Here is a 20159-nt window from a genome sequence, read left to right on the forward strand (position 1 = left end):
GAAGATGGCCTTGATAGAGTTCATTGATTCTCAAGATACCCTGGCGCTAATAGAGCTCATCAATCCTCAAGAGTACCCGGCCTTGATAGAGCTCATTGACCCTCAAAAGTGCCTTGACAAGTGAGGGGTTGCTTACTTTCTATTAAAGGTGTAGAGTGCCGATGGTATCCAGACATTTACACATAGTTCAAATTTGAATTTACAAGAACTATGTTAAATCACCCTCCGCTCTGTTTTGCTGCTCAAAGCAGTGCACTCGTTTTCTCAGTTTACAAAACATCTTTGAATTAAATTTTAAGTCACATTTTTTTGCTTTCCCTACCTGCCCACTCCCATTGATGAGGACTACAGGTTCTCGTTTCAACGTTTTGCAAATGAATATGAAAAACCAAAATTTATTTATATTTAAGGAAAATCCTGAGTAATGCCCCACTCCCCAAAAATGGATAGGTCGTACAATGAGAAGGCAAAAAGCAGTACCCTACGAAGCAAAGATTCGGCCCTTCCGCGGTCCCACATCAAATTGAGGAGAATAAGGACACTTCCGCTCTACAAGGCTATGATGTGAGTCCTTCACAAGCTGCCCCCAGCATGCAAGGTGGAGCTGCCAGCCCTAGTGTAAGTGCAAATCATAGATTTTTCGAAAATCTTAATGTTTTAGCGCTAAGAAACTAAATTTTTATGCGAGATAAATTTTTCAGTCTATTAGAATATCGATGGTATTGCCTATCTTTAAAAATGTTTCTTTTCAGCTTAATAGAGGAAAAATACCACGGCCCTCTCGATAGTTTTGAGGGGCTTTGAGGAGCCCCCTTAACCCCAAATGAAATGGACTTTTCAACATACTTTAACGGCAAAAACTAAATTTTTATGCGGGATAAATTTGTAAGACTATTAGAACATTGATGGTCTAAGACTAGCCTAAAGTTACATACTATTAAAGACAATCCCTTAGTTTTATGCTGCTGTTTGGTCCCCTGCCCCTGATAGAAATAGGTTTTTCACCACAATGAAAGTAATGCATTCTTTTAGCCATTAGTAGCGTTCTGCTGTTGAAAGGGGGCCATCTCCCCGCCTCTAAGAAGGGGATTTGAGGACCCTAGTCCTTAGATTAACAATAATATTATGTTATTCTTCAGATTATTAATATATATTCTTTTCAGCTTATTATTCTTTTTTACAACTTAAAATCATAAGCAATAACAATTGTCACTCTTTTCCCAGATTACCGAAAGTGTTTTCGATCAATTAATTGATGATGTAATCACCAATTTTTATGGCATAGGAGCTGCACTAGCAGACACTAGCATTCCCTCCGTAAGCATTTTAAGACTCATAATTTCAGTGGGGGAAACTTGTAATAACTTAAGCGTAAAGGGGGCAACATACCCCCATGTATAAGCAATTTCTGGCTCTTAAATTCTTAGCTGGTAAAATACCCTCATCAAGTTCGAACGACCACTTTGACTTCATGAATGGTATACTTTCTGGTCCTTACACCTTTAGCTGGTAATATGGGATTTCCATATCCGAACGGTCACTTTGCCTTCTCAAGAAATTTTCAGACTAATAACATATTTTTTTTCAGCCTAATATAAATTATTTTTTCAGGATGAAATCAAAAGTGTTTCAAAGGGATAATAATTTCTTATTATTTTTTAGGTTCACATACCAACACTACCATCTTCTTAAGGGGCCTACAGACTCTATGAGGACATTGAAATGTTTATGGAGAAAGAACAAGCTGCTCACCCCCTATATTATCAGACTTTTATTTAGCTGATTCTGCCTTGCGCAATATTTAGGTTTTTAGGGCTGAGTTCGGAGATCTTTCTAATACTCTTACTAGTGGTAGTATTCATATGGATTGGCAAAATATACAAATTCTACATTTTGTAGATAGAAGCTGAAACTCAAACAGTAAAGTTCACTGATACTCGGAATCTGATAGTGCAATTATCATCAACTTGTCTACGTTGAAACATCCAAACGTGAAGGCGAATCTCTTAACTTTTCCGCGCGAAAGTTCTAAAAGTCACCTGAAAATTCCTTTTATCGCAAATGCTCGCAATCACATGGGTGCTACGTTCAGGTTTATGCCAAAGGCACTCAGAGGTCTCTTTAAATTCATAGGGTTTTAAATGGGAATCTGATTATAAGATGGGAGCGACCCAGAGAAAAAATATCCTTATCAGCTAAAACCGTATGTTTACATATATATATATATATATATATATATATATATATATATATATATATATATATATATATATATATATATATATATATATATATATATATATATATATATATATATATATAAATATATATATATATATATATATTATACATATAAATAAACATATATATATATATATATATATATATATATATATATATATATATATACATATAAATAAATATATATATATATATATATATATATATATATATATATATATATATATATATATATATATATATATATATATATATATAAGATGGGAGCGACCCAGAGAAAAATATCCTTATCAGCTAAAACCGTATTTATATACACATATATATATATATATATATATATATATATATATATATATATATATATATATATATATATATATATATATATATATATATATATATATATATATATATATATATATATATATATATATAATATATATATATATATATATATATATATATATATATATATATATATTATACATATATAATATAACATATATATATATATATATATATATATATATATATATATATATATATATATATATATATATATATAACACCTCTTTTATGCTGAGAGGATTGCATGTAAAAAAAACAGTTTTTGGTTATATGCCTTTGTGCATTATCTGAATCAATTATAAGTGGAATAAGCTATGTTTGGCTATCAGTGATTATTCTGAGAGCCCGGAGACATTTCACTGTGTATACGATTAACAACTATACGGATTGAATAAAAACTAATTTTAGATTGAGATTTGGATTTCGAAAAGCGGAAAAATAAATTGTGGAAGAATGTCACAGTTGGTGGAAAGCGGAGAGTTGGATTTATCGGATACGGTGACTCTTAAGCAAGTAATTAAGGACATTTACACCAAGTTTGCGAATCTTGATTCAATTCCGACTCTTGTGTTGGATGTGTCTGCAATACAACAATAGCTCACAAATGTTCAAGTAGAAATCGCTGGGAATAAGGCCTCAAACCAAGCAATTTCTTCGAAGCTACGAGAGCTGCGAGAACAGGTTCTGATCTCTACCATGCGTGCAAATGACTTCGAAGCTGAATTAAAGCGAACCAACATTGTGCTTTACGACATACCACATGTAAGATCATCTAGGAAAACTCTGAAAGATGAAATCCTGGGCTTCTTAAACCATGCGATACCCTCTCTACAGATCGGAAGGTATGACATTCGCGACGTGTACAGGCTACGGTCAGGCCCAGTTGTTGTAAAGTTTAACGATAAGAAAACTACACTTTATCTTGAGAAAAAATCCCCTGCTGAGGGGTTTCAATGTTTCCGTAACCCCTGATTACACCCGGCCACAAAGAGAGGCACGTGAACAGTTAAAGCCGAAAATAAAGCAGGCCATCGACGAAGGAAAAAATGTGAGATTAAGAGCAGATAAGCTGTATGTGGACGGACAACTCTTCAAAGTCAAACAAGTGAAAAGAGTTCCATACACAAATTCAGGACCGCAACAAGTACCACCAACTACCCCTGGATTAGCTGCTTCTAACACCGATGATCCCATGGGCGGCGCCAGTGCACTTGCTATTCAGGGCTACGGCCTAGCATAATTGATTTTTTTTTATGGATGTAAATATGGTTGGATCTAGTGTTTCGGTAGAAGTTTTAAATTGGGGAGGGTCAGATCATCTATCGGTAGTGCTTGATGTAGGAATTAAAGGAAAGGATAAAGAGAGAATAGATAAAAACAGAAAAGAGGGGGAATATAAGCCTAGATCTGCATTAAGATTAAAGTCACGGAGTAGTAGTGAAGAAAAGGAAGTAGAAAGGATCCTTAGTTCGGAAGAAGTTCTTTTGAATTTTCATAGATAAGGCGAAGAGAGGTCGATTACAGAACGAGTAGATGACCTGACAGATATTCTATATTCGACAACGTCAAAACTGCAGAAACTCAAGGAAAAGGGAAGAGGAATGAAGGAGTCTTTTTTCGATGATGCTTTTTTCGAGTCTTTTTTAGTCTAGCGGCTAAAATTAGATTAAGTGAAAAACTTGAATTGTCAAAATGAGAAAAGATGATATAACACTAATGGCTAGTTTTAAATCTGAAAGAAGTCAATATAAGATGCTAATTAAAACTAAGAAGAGGATGTTTCGAGAAGAACAAGCTAGAGTTTTATCAGAAGATTTAAAAAAGAGCAACCTCCGTCAATTCTGGAAAAGAATAGAGCAAACAAATATTAGCAAGAACCAGGAAGAACCCGACCCAGAAGCTTGAGAACAATTCCTTGCAGAAGCTCCTGGCTGTGTACGAGATCTTGGAGGTTTTTTGACTGCTTACGAACTCAAAGAAAAAGGGTTTGGAGAATACCCTATGAAGGAGCACGATTACGCCCTGACAGAAAAGATAACAGAAGAAGTGCGAGCCGTCCTGAAGTCCATGAAAGGTAACTCGTCCCCAGGACCCGATGGAATTCCGACTCTTTTCTATAAGAAATTTATATCGTTGTTCTTGCCAATAGTAGTTTACAATATTTAATAGAATTCTGGACCGGGGAATATGGCCCGAGTCTTGGAACCTTACAACAGGAATTCTATTATTTAAGAAGGGAAAGCAAAAAGACCCAGAGAACTACAGGCTAATAAGCCAAGCATCCTCACTAGGTAAGAGAAGAGCAAGCTGGATTCCGAGAATCGTATTCGACGGTCGACCAGGTGTTAGTTATGCAAGGCCTTTTTGATAAATATGGTAGAGGGAAGAAGAGACTTGTAGCGTTTTTAGACCTGCGTAAAGCGTTCGATAAGGTTGATAGATGGATTTTAATGTCTAAGTTAATTGAGATAGGATTACCGAGGAGGATAGTTAGGCTACTGGTGAGAATATATGTAACAGCTAGAGTTGTGGTTAGGAGTGCAAGATGCGTTTTTTCGAATGAAATAGGACTAAGTTCTGGAGTTAGGCATGGTTGTACCCCATCACCTAAGCTATTTATTTATTAATTACAGTGATTCCTTCTTGTATCAGTAGATCAATTAAATAAAAAAGTAGTAATCAAATGATAAAAAAAATATATTACAAAATCGTGGTAGTAATACAATAAATAAACTACAGAAGCCCCTGTCTTTTTAAGTCTTCGTAAGTTCTTTTATTTACTACATTCCCTAGCGTATCTTCATATTCTTCTTCCTCTGCTTGCCACCTTTCACTTGTTTTCTGAGTTTTCAACTTTGCCCATAAATTTACTGCATCTTCAATTTGCGTAACATTTGCAAAATGAGCTGTATTTGGTATTCCTAAACATCTCATACCATGTGCATGACGCCATTCCGCAAAATGTCTTTGGAAAGCTTTAGGACCTTTATAGGTGAAGTTGCCACAAATTTCACAGTTGTAACTGATATTGAGTCCATGAAGTTTATACAGCCAGTAGGGGATGGGCTGCAAAGAAAATGAGATGAAAATACTAATTACGATATAAAATTTAATTTTCACACAAACAGAACTATAGCAGAATATACCATTTAAAAAAATAAAATTAAAAAAAAAGAAAAAATTGGGATTAAGCAGCTCACTGGAGTCTATCTAGATAATATTAATAAAAAAAAAAAAAAAAAAATATTCGCTCTTTTCTTATTTTTAGACTAGGATGTCACTTCCTGCAGGGACTTTTATTGCTTACAAGGGGAGAGGGAAAGGGCTGAAAAGCTTTGCTCTTCAGATTGTTCCACTTGAAATCAACGGAAAAAGGGCATTTAAATACCCATGGTTTCGAAATTCTTAAGATACTTGATAAGTTTATTCCTGACGTGGATATAAGCAATCCTACACTTATTTTGCTCCATACTTTTACAGGTTAACTTTAATAAAAGATTTTTTATTTAAAAACTAGAATTTGAGGGGGGGGACTTGCGTGACCAATAAATTGTCTCTTATTGTGTGATTGTCTCAGCTTGATTCCTACTAGACATAATACGCTTCCGTATAGTTAACAAAAACTATATTTTTCTATTCTCGCTAGTTAGAAAAACTTTGGCCCTCTAGAAGGCTCTGACGAACTTATTCGGTCCTGAAACATTCCTTGATTTTGACAAAGTGATCAACGAAACGACAGTAAGGTGTGTATGTTACTAAGGAATAACGAAGCATGGTGATCAATGCGATCCACATTATAAAGAATACGTAATGAACGTTAAATTATGAACGGTAATGAACGCTGAATAATTCCCCCATATCCATATCTACCGATTATTGAAACATATTTTACTTCCTTTTTTTCTTCTTGCTGATGCACTCTGAAAGTTTGAACTATGAAGAAAACGTCAAACTCTACTTTAAGGAATGCCTCTCCTTCGCTGTTCCTGGAAGGGGAGGATTGAAAATCACTTTGTACGCCTTGCTTGGGCTTTTATAACAAGATTCAATACTTGGAAGGATACAAAAACACACAAAGTTGATAAAAAAAAGGACAAAATAAGTGTCGTAAAATGTTACCGATACATCTAAGCAAAAAAAAAAGAAAAAAAAGAAGCATGCTTATTTAGACATCCAACTCGATTTATTTTATCATAATCTAGAATAGACTATGGTCAACAATCTAAACAACAGGTAATAATTGTTTTAAATGATAGCGTGATAATATTCAATATCATAATATTATTCAATATCAAGACTTACAGCTTCTAGGAAAATATTTAAATTTATTAATTAGCATAATTTGTTTGTGACCTTTAGGAAGTACCTAGATACTCAAATTATCTTTGCTATACTTCTCATATAACAGTTACAAAAATTCCAAGTTTTGATTTAAATTAATTTGTAAATAAGGGAGGTATGCATTTTATTCTAAAGAGACACAACTTTAGAATTCGTCTTCCACGATACCAGATAGTCAAAATTTTAGCCGGCCACAAAACCAAAAAGTTGAGCAAAAGAGAATCCATGGAAGGAGTAAACCCACTAATTTTTGTCAAAGCTCATAGAGATAGGTGTGAGAATGCCTTCTTTTCGGTTCATTTTATATGGAGTGGCCCACCCGAGAGTTTGAGCCTCATGGTTGAACTGCAAAGAAGAATATCTTCACCGAATGACACCTTTAATGAAATTACATGACCATAAGACTATAAAACCGTATAACACCAATACAAATCAAGCAAAGTGGCCATTATAAACCAAGGCAGCAAATGACAATATTTTTTAAATTTAAACCATCAATACTAAAAAAATGTTTTTTTGTTAATCTATCTATTTCTCGCCCTATTATCTCGCCGCATATTGTCTGCTAATTTAACTGTGTTGTCAAATAAAAAGAAAAATCATGAATACGGGATAAAACACCGGGGGGAGGGGGATGGAGGTCGAGTGCGAGTGCTCAGGCTAGAAATGATAGCCTTAAGGTTCTTTCAGACTACTCTGTAGAAGCTTTAATACTAGCATAACTTTCGACTTTGCGTTATGCAATGTAAACTGCCGGAGCAAATTTTGTGCGTAACAAAGGCAGTGCTAATTAGACTCAGGCTCTGCTTAAAATTTTACGTAGCGTAAGTTTATATTATGCTATTGAAAAGTCAGTGTAGCAGCAATTCCAGGAACTTCCGGCAGAGCAATAAATAAATTTCTAAAACAAAATATTAAAATTCTCCTAGAAAGCCTGTCACACTTCATAAGAGTGATCCATCCCTATTCCATATTTTTAATTTTTAAGTACTTTTCTTATGATCTTTATTATTTTAAACGATGATGGCTTGATGGATGTTTACGTTAAGGATTATGGATGTTTTCTCTAAACATGAAAGGTTATACTGAACGTAATATAAGCTAATCACTTAGCACCAAAAGTTACATTCGTAATGTGAAATTCGACTGATGGGAACCAAGCTTAATGCAGCTAATTCGTAGAGGAGTAACAGCATGATTCAAAGAAAACGAACATAGACATAGACAGTGACATAGACAGTAACATAGACAGTGCTTATTAGACTCAGACTCTGCTTAAAATTTTACGTAACGTAAGTTTATATTATTCTATTGAAATGTCAGTGTAGCAGCAATTCTAGGAACTTCTCGAAGAGCAATTAATAAATTTCTAAAACAAAGTAATAAAATTCCCATAGAAAGCCAGTCACACTTCATAAGAGCTGGAATCTCCATCTCCACTCCATGTTTCTAATTTTTCAGTACTTTCCTCTTGGTCTTATTATACATGATCTTAATGGATATTTACGTTAAGGATTACGGATGTTTTGTTTAAGTGTGAAGGATTATACTAAATGTAATATAAGCTAACCACTTAGCACCAAAAGTTACGTTCGTAATGTGAAATTCGACTGATGGGAACCAAGTTTAATGCAGCTAATTCGTATAGAGGAGGAACAGCATGATTCAAAGAAAACGAGAAAGAATTTATGCGGCCTAATTTGAACTTTAAATCCTAGGAACTACCGAGTAAAATTAATACCTTGCCATCCCAGCCAAGGGGCAGATTTTTGGGATTATAGGGAATATCGTCCTCATCTTCATCATCTGATTGTAGTCCTTGCTCTTCGTCGGATTCTTGACGCTCTCCTTCTGTTCGTGCAAGTTTTCTCTCCACATTTTCCTTGGTGGCTTCTCTTTGCTCTGATAATAATTCTGTAAACCTAAAAATAAATACATTTCGCTTCCATTATAACGAAAACTGCCATGAAGATAGCGGAGCTGTATACTATAATTATCAATAGGGTAACTATGTATCAACCGTTATGAAGACGTATTTGACTCCAATGAAATGACCAGGGTTCCCTTTTATTTATTACACCTTTTTATGTCAAATTTCTTCAACTGAAAGTTTAAGTTTGGCTCCTCACATACATTAATTTCTTCTCATTTTCAGCTCTCATATCTCTACGATTTTTGACGATTTTTTTTTTTTTCTGCTTATTTATTTCACATTTTGGTGGAAGTGACATTATGAAAAAGCAGTACTATTTAGGCCAGCATAAGAAAAACAGGGTTGCTAAATCAAGAAGACTATGACATGGCTAAAAACAGCGAAAAAAATTGTCGATGTTTCAGATTGATGTTCTCTATCCATCCGCAGCGTCGAAATCAGAATATACTTAAAAAAATGAAGACTTAAAAACAAAACGAAATCAAATATTAAGACTGGAATCCCGCAAAATAATATAATCATGACTGAAAACTAAGAAAACCTACAATACAAGCCAAAGAGCCTCTCAGACAACAAACATAAAAAGAAAAAAAACTTAGCGCACACTTTTTTTTTGTGTAGACTGGGAAAGAAACATGCTGCCCCTTTTACCAATCACAAAATTTAAAATCGCCTTACTCTAGTCTCCAAAAAAAAACTTTTTCTGAAAGCGTTAAATCGATCCTACACATTAAGATGATTAATTATTTCTACGACTTCATATCTTCCGTTGGTTACCCCCCCCCCTCCCATGAAAAAAGAAGAAGAGGAAAATATAACTTGAAAAAAAAGAAGAAGACAAAAATATATATTTTTTGTAAGTTTCAACTCAATTCCCCAATCATGAGACAAAACACGGACTTACCAAAGTTCCGATGCTAAATTAAACTCAATTTTGATGGAACCGACTTTATTGTGCAATGGGAAAATATTCGCTTCTTGGCTAAGATACTCAAGGCAAAACGTGACGTGATTATTTTTAGAACTGATTGGGTGGGAGTTACCGTCAATACCAATTAAATGAAATTGATTTAATCAGATTTAAACTTTAATTTATGTTAGATTTCAAGTTCAAACGTTTTGCCCTTCGTAGTCACAGTTCCCTGATCGTTTTACTCTCTAACTGTAATTGACTTTTTCTAACTCCTATCGTTTAATGGAATCAGTGCATAACTACAGACGGAAATTAGAAATTCCGCTTATGGATTTTAGAATTTTCGACAAATGTGGTCTTAAGTACTTTAAAAGAGGACTCTATTTCAGTTTTTCTAAAAATTTTGCCACGAATTCTGACAATTGCCTTACTGACTAAGAAGCAAACTCGACGTTCGGACCATGTCACAGCTACAGTAAGAACTACGATTAACTCGACTCTAGTCAATTTAACTATATTCAACAATCATAGTTCAGGGTTCGGATACGCTCACACACAATCATGCATGCATAATTATAATTCTAGCTTTTACTGCTTTTTACATTTATCCCGAGGTATATATTATAATAATAACAATTTATTTATAATCCACAAAAAAAAACTATTCAATAAGTACTAAAATATGGAGCAAAAAGTAATCAAAAATACACACAAAAATACAAAACATACAAAAACGAAAAATATGAACTGTAGAAAAATTTAACAAGACGATTATAAGGAGAAAGTCAATCAAGAGCAGTACTAATAAAATATTGTGCTATTCGATCAGGTTAAGTTTCATTTACCTTTCAATGTATGTTGGCAGTAGGGGTCAGCGCCGTTTCTGTTTCCGTTTCTGTTTTTTTTTTCTACCGTTTTCTGTTCTGTTTTTTTTTTGGAAAAAGGAAAAAACAGAAAAAAGGTAGCCGTTTTTTTAGTACCGTTCCTGTTTCTGTTTCGTTTTTTTTTCTGGCCGTTTTTGCCGTTTCTGTTTTTTTAAACCCGTTTTTCTTCATTTTCCGTGTTTTGATTACGAATAGCACCATAGCGCAGTCTAGCGACTTTTATTGGATTAGCGATACTTGCCATCTATCGAAAAGCGCTGTCTTTACATCTTCCGAAGAAAAGATTTGCTATTGAAGAAACATTCGCCATAGTAAAAATTAATCTAAAGCAGTCTACTTGGATTTATACCCTTCGGTTAGTCTTGGTAAGTAGATGGTTACCTGGTTGGGTAAAGGTGCAGATTAGCTACTCCAGTAGCGTAGGCTTCAGAGGCCCTGCAAACAGAACCAGGATATACACTAAGAAGTGATTTGTTTACATCCAGCTTCTACTGAACCCTATCTGTGCAAATTTACAGCCCAATTGACTGAATAATATACAGTAAGTAATAAGTTGTTTTTATCAGGGGTTGCTAAACAGCACCTTCACCCAGATTAGCTCCCCCTGTAGTGTAGGGCACAGAGGCCCTACCAACAGAACCAGGATATACAGGGTGAGTTCCAACCATTTAATTTTCATTCCCTAGTAAGCCCTGTAGCACTAGTAGAAGCGGAACTACAGAAAATCTTTGATATCCAATGGTCAGATATAGGAGCTACTAAACGAATCTTGCTGATTTTGCCTCTGCTAGTGCTGCAGGGCTTACTAGGCTTACGAGAAGTAAAAGGTTGGAACCCAGCCACAGTAAGAGATTTGCTTTTATCCTGTTTCTACTGGAGAGTATATGTGCAACTTTACAGCCCAATGGACTGAATAATATAAAGAAAGAAATAAGTTGTTTTATCAGGGGAACTAATCTGCACCTTTACCCCTGGTTTCTCACATTAACATAATTGAATTAGTTGATTGAAATTTATAATCAAGGGACTGTTAAACAAAGGAGTAGGCTGAACATGTTGATGATCTACCCTTCAGCATGAGGGTATAAAATTTCCAAATGACATGTTGATTTTAGGCATGTTCACTTGCAGCACCCAGGAAGAAAATGTGAATAGCCTCGATATTCTTTACCCTGCACATGTCATATACTTTAGTAAATATTTGGAGCAGCTTATTTCCAATGGTCTAATTAGTCAATCTATTATCTGCATTATAAAATCTTTTAGCTACATCAGAGAGTCCTGGGCCTACGCTTTACTATTTCTTGCTATTATTAATATTATACTTTTATTTCCCTTAATATACCATATGAGGAGTATTCACAAATACAGGAAAAAGATACTTGCTTATGGAATAAAATTATGCTCTGTCCTACAGAGAAGTGTCTTTTTTCCTTGAATGTTCTTCTTTCATACTCTTATTTGCAATCACAGGAGTAACTAGACCTGCACTGCTCCATGCACTTAGTAATGATAAGCTTTGCAGGTACCGATACACATGCTGTCATAAATGGCATCAAATCTGGCATCAAACATTTCATCAAGTTCTGACTCAGAACTTGGAGAGGGCCCTCCATCAAAGAAAGTCAAGTTCTGGGAGCAACTTAGGACCAGGAATAAGGGAGCAGCTGTAATTACCTGCAATTACTGCAAAAAAGATGTGAAGTCAACAAAGGGGTCTGCAACATCTTTTAAAAATCACCTTATGGTTAAACACAAAATTGCTGAACAACCTAAACCAAGTACTGTTCCAAAGAAGTCACATTCTACAGCCTTGTCTCAGCTCAGCATGCCGAGCACATCATGTGAAACTAACCCAACTTGATTTGAAGGCACTGGAAAGAAAAGGGATGTAAAAAAATTTTTGAAGTAAAAAAAAGCAGCAGCAGCTGAAGCTGAACAAGTTGTGTAGAAAAACGGTTTGCATTGACAAGCTTCCTATTTCAATATTTGAAAAACCAGGAGTAAAGGCTCTAATCTCTAAACTTACAGGAGGTCTTACTGGCCACTCAGCTCTCACTGTTGCAAGACATCTAGTTACAGCAAAGAAAAGGAAGGTCAAGCAGCTCAAAGCTGAACTCCAGAAAGTCCGGAAAGTAAATTTGACCCTAGACTGCTGGTCTTCAAGAACGGGGTCTGGCTTTCTAGGTATTACAGCTCATTATGTGATGAAAAGCACTGATGGCAAGCTCACTTTGGTCCATAGAATCCTTGAGTTTAAAAGACTAAAAGTTGCTCACACTAGCGCCAACATTCTTCGTGCAATCCGTAGTAGCCTCCAGAAGTTCAGAATTCTACGGAAAGTCTGATTATAATTACTGATTCGGGAGCTAATATAGTAAAGGCTCACAGAGACGGTGCCATTATGCGAGGCTCATGCTTTGCACAAAACCTGCATAACGTGGTGACTAATACCCTTAAGCTGTGGGAATGCAGAAACCCGGTAGATTTAGTGAGTGTTCCCCACCTAAATGATTCAGGATCCAGTTCAGAATCTGATGACAACGTTGATACTGCTGAACAAGATGACTTTCCTGACCTGATTGTAGGAGATGATGACATTGAAGAAACTGGGTATACCGACTGCAGTAATGATGATGATAGTAGCTCAGAATTAAATGATCCAGACCTTGACAGCGATAGTTAGAGCTCAATACCTAGACAAAGAGGCGTCTCTAGTGAAGTATTGATGCTGGGACCAGCACTGGTAAAAATACGAAAGCTGGTTAGAATCCTGAAAGTATCTTCCAAATCCCACGATCTTTTTGAAGATATCTGCAAGACATATAATCTTAGTCCATCCATCACAAAAGACATGAATGTTCGATGGAACAGCACACTTACCATGATAGAAATGTATTGTGCCCGAAAAGAGCCACTGCGCGACTTCTTCAACCAAAACCTGCGTGACGCTAAGATTAGAGAGCTCAAACCTCACAGCAATGAGTGGTCCATCATGGAAGCTGTCATTAAGGTTCTTCGCCCGTTCAAACAGGCAACAGTGATAGCTAGTGGATACAATTATGTTTCGGCAAGCAAAGTCGTGCTGATGATTAAGGGATTACTGTTGTTTTGTCAGACTCCAGATACTAGTATTATGGCTGAGTCAATCAATGGGCTGAAGGAACTTCTAGTTGTTAAGCTCAGGAGATACTTTTTCAGCCAGTCCTAAGTTTGATATGATGCTCTTCACAAGAGCTGGCTTTTTGGACCCTGCAATTTATGAAAAAATGGCACATGTAGACAGAGAGTCAGCTCGTCAGTCCATCTCCTCGCTTCTCCAGCAATTCATCTCCGGCAGAGAAGCACAGAAGAACTCGATCCAATCCAATTGAACTCCACATCTTTCCCTATTGACGTCGCTCCTACTAAGGCAGGGACTAACCGAAAAGGGTCACCAGAGACTCTTGATCAAGAAGACAGCTTGTTTTCTAAGTTTCTCGGCACGATTGGGCTACGGATGAAGTCTACGAGGCAAAATGTCAAGGGTATAAGCATTGACCGCGTGGCAGAAAATATTAACAGGGCATATGAGGAGAGAACTTCTTTGTTTTTGAGCGAGAAACGAAGATCAGGACAAAATAATTCTGTTCCACTAGAATTTTGGTCTGATTACTTTTACACTTACCCGGAGTTAAGTGAAATTGCATGTATGCATCTATCAGTCCCTGCAACTTTAGTACCCAGTGAGAGTGCATTTAGTATTGCTGGGTACTTTACGCGAAAGCAGTGCTCACGAATGACTGCAAAGTCACTTGAACTCCGAATGTTTTTAAGTGATAAATTTTAATTTATGCGGTCTTTTCATATATTTGGTTTTTTTATTAATCTATATTAGTAAATATTCACTTTACTCTCGTAAATCTAAATAAACTGAAAAAAAAAACAGAAATATCTGTTAAAACGGCTGTTTTTTAAGTAAAAATAGGTCGTTTCTGTTTTTCGGTAAAAAACGAAAAAACAGAAACGGATTTCCGTTTTTTTTTTCACCGTTTTCGTTTCTGTTCCGTTTTTTGATTGCCGTTTTTTACCGTTTCTGTTTTGGCCAAAAACAGAAACGGTGCCGACCGCTAGTTGGCAGTTGTGTATTGAGTTGACTGTCTTGATTTTCACTCAGGCCCAAAGTGAGAGAGGCAATTTCTATGGACATTTGATGGCCAGATATGGAAATTTCTAAGGCCAGATCTATAGACAACAACCTCTACAAAGGGCTGTCTCGACCCTTTCGGGGTACCTACAAGACTGGGGACCTTGCGGTCAACTCTATCCGCACTTGAGGAGTGGCACCCCTCTAGGAAATTATAGCCTAATAAGCGACAAAGCATTAACACGGGATTCTGATCAATGAATAATTCTTCAGGGCTTGGACTCTTTTGGTGGGCGTTTTTGGGGTGCAAAACCTCTTCCTAGCTGATTGGTCTACTATGGGTTGTTTCCCCATAGTAGCATAATATTTGTAAGCATGAATATAAAATGAGTCTGAGGTAATAGGCTTGAGACTGTCTATGCAGGATTTCGACTCTTGTTGATAGAAGAGCATCGTCAAGTGCAGAAAACCATGTTGTGACCAAGAATTTGATTTTTGGGAATTTGATTTTTTTTTTGTTGTATTTATGCTTAAAGATCGCTTTTTGTGTCTACACGTTACACTTCATTTAAGAAGTTCAAAATCTGAAGGACAATATAATTGTTTATCAAATGTTAAAAAGGTGTTTTACGGCAAAAGAGCAAGTAACTTACTTATAAACTTGTGCTTCAAGAAAGGCAATATCTCTTGCCTTGCTGCCATTTTGCTTTGATTCTCTTGCTGGCTGCCCCTTAGCAAAAAGAGATGGCTCGATTTCGGACATCCTCTTCCCTTTGGTTGAGAAAAGACGTTGAGCTCGTTCTTCCAGTGTTCCACCGCATTTCAAACTCAAGGCAATTAATGCAGATTTAAGTCGATCCAAACCCAAAGAGGCTAACTCTTCCCATGAGTTGAACCCGCTCAGATCCAAACGAGCTCCAGAATACGCTAAATTACCTCCAGCTTCTTTCTACAATAAAAAAAGATAACAGAGAAAGAAAAATTATATAAGAGATACCTTACCACTTTTGTTTTTAGTCTACCCTGATCTAGTAGAAGAAAAAGGAACTGGGATTATTGGATATCTATTGGATATCATACAAGTGATACAAACAGTTCATGGTAACGAAACGTAAGTAAGGAGCGTCTTAGATCAATAGTAGCCTAACCGAAGCTCTAAAATACAGAATATTGATAACAATGCATAAATCAAAAGGATTGACTTTTTATGCTGATTCCAAAAATACAAAATTTATTAAATTTAATGTTAAAAAATAGCGAAGAAGACCACACTGCCTTTCCATAACAAACAACAAAAGTACGAAGAACAATAGGGAAATCTTTTTGCAAGACAGTGGAGATAATTTGAATGAATATTTCGGCCCTATGTCCAAGGGCCGTCCTCAGCAAGGCAAAAATATATGAAAGAAAAAAGACTCACAACAAACATGCAACCAATAAAATCAAAAATTAAAAATTTTTCAAAGCAGTCCTAGCATCCTTACTTCAGCGAAGTTCAACCAGGACTGATAAAAAGTAAGGTAAAACAAGGCGATTCAATGAGATGAAAGAAAAATAATTTAAAAACACGTTCTTATTGTTAATCCAGCCTTTTTGGCAGCTAGCCTCAAAGGTCTTTTTGTGACCGGTTCTATGTGAATATCTATTGGTTTTTTTAAATATTTTGTAAGATCATTTTAATTAAATTTGTTTATAGAACATTTAGTGTATATTCCCCCAAGTCTCAATATAAGGAAATATTATTATTAATCTTAATTCTGATTTCAATTGATTCTCGGACTACCTGCTTTATGTCTAGGTCAGTTCCTCTGTTGATTTTAGCCAGGTTGCTAGATTGGAAAGAAATTTGTTTAGTCATGATTTCCGCTTATCAAGGAAACGACTTATTAAAAAATGTGAAAACCTAAGATATGAATTTTCGAGGAATAGCCCTACTTACACTCCAAGATTCACCCCTGGACCGGCTGTTGTTAATCCATCCTCTAGAACGCATGAACCAAAGGAAATTCAAATTCTCGAAAAAGGTCCAAAATTCTTTTTTCTTCCAAGACATGTCCCTTTAGCAGATTTAATTTCCTCTCTAGAATCCTCTGTGCACAAATTTTATACATCTATATCCAACCCAGATGAAGTTAGGGCTAGTCTTATAGATACCCTTTAGAACAATCCAAAAAAGGATTAATTCTCCCGCCACTAAAAAACCAGATAATTTGTATGCCCTAAAAATACTATCTAATCTCCATAAAGATTCATCCATTATTATAAATAAAGCAGGTAAAAGCAATTCTCTAGTTGTCATGGATAGGACAGATTATGATACAAAAATTTGTTCTCATCTAAATGACGAAACAACGTATAGAACTACAACCGACGATCATACTGATCAATTTGCAAACAAAATTATAAATGAACTAAAAAGTTTTAAACAAAATGGTAAAATTACTCCACAGTTATACAATAAATTTTTCCCCCGCGGTAGCTTTTGCCCAAAGTTTTGTGGTCTACCAAAATTACACCAGCAAGGCATACCCTTAAGGGCCATAGTAGCTTGTACGAAATCCCCCACATCCAATATTGGTAAATGGTTATGTACAGCCTTTAAACCTTTGCTTTACTCTTATATTATATAAATGTAATTCGGTAGATTTAGTTGAAAAACTCAAAAACGTAAATATCTCAGAAAATACAATTATAAGCAGCTTTGACATTATTTCAATGTATACAAAAATTGATGTCGCAGTATCTGAACAGTTATTAGAAAATAAAATCAAAGAAAATTATCACTTAATAGAAGCTTCAGCAGCAGGAATAGATTGTGATGTCTTAATGACCTTGGTTAAACTCTGTAGCAAGTACTCAATGCATTTCCAATTCCGTAATTCTTTTTTCAAGTAAATTAATGGTTTAGTGATGAGAGCGCCCCTCTCTGGGTTACATGCGAATATTTATGTGGAACATTTTGAAAATTGGGCATTAGATTCGTATTTTTTAAAACATGTCTTTTGGGGACGTTACATGGATGATGTAATTTCACTCTGGAACTATGGGGAAAATGAGCTTAAGGGTTTTTAGATCACCTTAATACGTACAATAGAAATTTACAGTTTACTTTAGAAATCGAAATCGCAAATAAAATCCCATTCCAGATGTGTTAGTTATTCGTAGCTTCGATAAACTCAATTTTACTATTTATAGAAAACCAACACAAAATAATAGATATTTGCATTTTACATCAAACCACCCCCCACAAGTTAAAAGAGCGGTCGTAATATCCCTCGTCGATGGGGCCCTAAACATTTGTTCTGATTCCCACATAACAGCAGAATTAAACTTTATCAAGGACATATTTTTTGGAAATGGGTATCTTATTTTATATATAAATAGTGTAATTAATTGTAGACTGAAGAGACATTCCCGTAAAATTAATGATAGTTTACCATGTGATATTTCTGACAAGCACTTAAACATAAGTTACCTCCCCTCCATCCAAAAAATCCCTACAAATCTTAAAAAAGTTTGCACAAAAAATAATATGTATGTAGTATTCACAAATAATTTTAGAATCATAAATTTTCTAAATTCTGGTAAAGATAAAACCCCAGTTACTCGCCAAAGAGGGGTCTATCAAATACCATGTGATTGTGGCAAATATTATGTAGGTAGAACACAACAGAATTTAGAAAAGCGCATACAACAGCATAAAGATGATATTGTAAAAGCTCTAAATTCTAGTATTTCCGTTGTTTCATCTGATTCTGTATTAGGCAGCAATATTTTTGAAAATCCTAGCCACAATATAATTTTTTATGAATCTGCACTTATTAGCAATTACCTAGGCATAAAGCAGGTAGTCTGAGAATGAATTGAAATAATACTTAAGATTAATTATAATATTTCCTTATATAGGAACTTGGGGGAATATACAATAAATTCTCTATACACAAATTTAATTAAAAATGATCTTACAAATTATTTTAAAAAACCGATAGACATGAACACAGAACCAGTCACAAAAAGATCTTTGAGGCTAGCTGTCAAAAAAGCTAGATTAGCAATAAGAACGTTTTTATAAATTATCTTTCTTTTATCTCATTGAATCGCCTTGTTTTAACTTATATTTAATCAGTCCTGACTCCTGGTTGAACTTCGCTGAAGTGAGGATGCTAGGACTGCTTTGAAAAATTTTTAATTTTTGGTTTTATTGGTTGCATGTTTGTTGTGAGTCTTTTTTCTTTCATATATTTTTGTCTTGCTGAGGACAGTCCTTGGACATAGGGCCGAAATATTCATTCAAATTATCTCCACTGTCTTGCAAAAAGATTTCCCTATTGTTTTTCGTACTTTTGTTGCTTGAAATTTAATGTTACCCATCAAAAGCTACGATCTTGATAAAATTTGCCTGATTTTCGAAAAAGCGGGAATAACACTTCAAAAATAAATGAATCTTATGAAAATTGCAACATCAGATTCAGCGTATCAGAAAACGCTATTGTAGAGTTGTCAAGCTCCCACCTTTAAAAATATGGAATTTTGTATTTTTACCAGAAGAAAGATCGCGGATGCGGTTTCATTTATTTTTTTTATTTACTTATTTCTTTTCTTTGTGCTTTCCAGAGGTGACTGTATCACACCAATAGACCCAAAAGATGGAGAGAGGGTTCATTTAATGGAAATTAAATAAAAGTTCTAGTGCCTTTTTTAAGTGACCCCAAAAAATTGGAGGGCAACTATCCCTCCCCCCCCCACCACGCCCTTTTTCCCAAAGTCGTCTGATCAAAATTTTGAGATAGTAATTTTGTTCAGTAGGCGTACAGTTGAAAGGGTTTAATAACTTTGTCTTTGGAGATGACCTAACCCCCCAGAGGAAAGGTCGCAAGTTATGAAATTTGTCCACTGTTTACATATAGTATTTGCTATTGAGTAGTATACAGACATTTTTCAGGAGGGAGCGGTGATCTTCTGGGGAGGAATTGTCTTCGGAAATAATTTCCCATTGGGATGGAACTTCCAGTGGTTGAACTTTCCAGGATAAATTCCAGGAGGAATTTGCTGGAATTCGTATACGAAATTCGCTTTATTTGTCTTAGTTTCTCTTTGGCGACTGAATTCAGTGGAGTTGGAATTCTCTGGGGTATTTTTAGATGGGGGGAAATTCCCACGGGACGAACTCTCCATGAGGAATTATCACCATGATAGATCCTCCATGGGGACATTTTCTGCAAGAGAAACTTTCCAATTCAAAGGAATGGGGAATTGTCAATGGGGGAGGGAGGGGGATTTCATGGGGCTATTTAAAAAACGAACAGAAATTAAATATATATAAAAAAAAGCATTTCGGGGAAATTCCATGACATGAAAAACGATCAGAAAACA

General features: G+C 35.4%; 1 protein-coding gene across 1 annotated transcript in view; it reads right to left on the reverse strand.

Moving 5' to 3' along the window:
* Positions 1-5274: 5274 nt before the first annotated feature.
* Positions 5275-20159, reverse strand: part of noi (splicing factor 3a subunit 3 noi) — a 55514-nt gene continuing 40629 nt past the window's right edge. Inside the window, exons 5-7 of the mRNA XM_089108175.1 lie at positions 15440-15735; positions 8672-8852; positions 5275-5655 (exon numbers count right to left, since the gene is read on the reverse strand). Coding sequence (XP_088964301.1) covers positions 5323-5655; positions 8672-8852; positions 15440-15735 — 810 coding nt within the window. The 3' untranslated portion in view covers positions 5275-5322. The remainder of the gene's footprint in view (positions 5656-8671; positions 8853-15439; positions 15736-20159) is intronic.

This window comes from Artemia sp. Qi Xiang Cuo, chromosome 2 (assembly GCF_049724085.1).
Source record: "Artemia sp. Qi Xiang Cuo chromosome 2, ASM4972408v1, whole genome shotgun sequence".
Lineage (NCBI taxonomy): Eukaryota > Metazoa > Arthropoda > Branchiopoda > Anostraca > Artemiidae > Artemia > Artemia sp. Qi Xiang Cuo.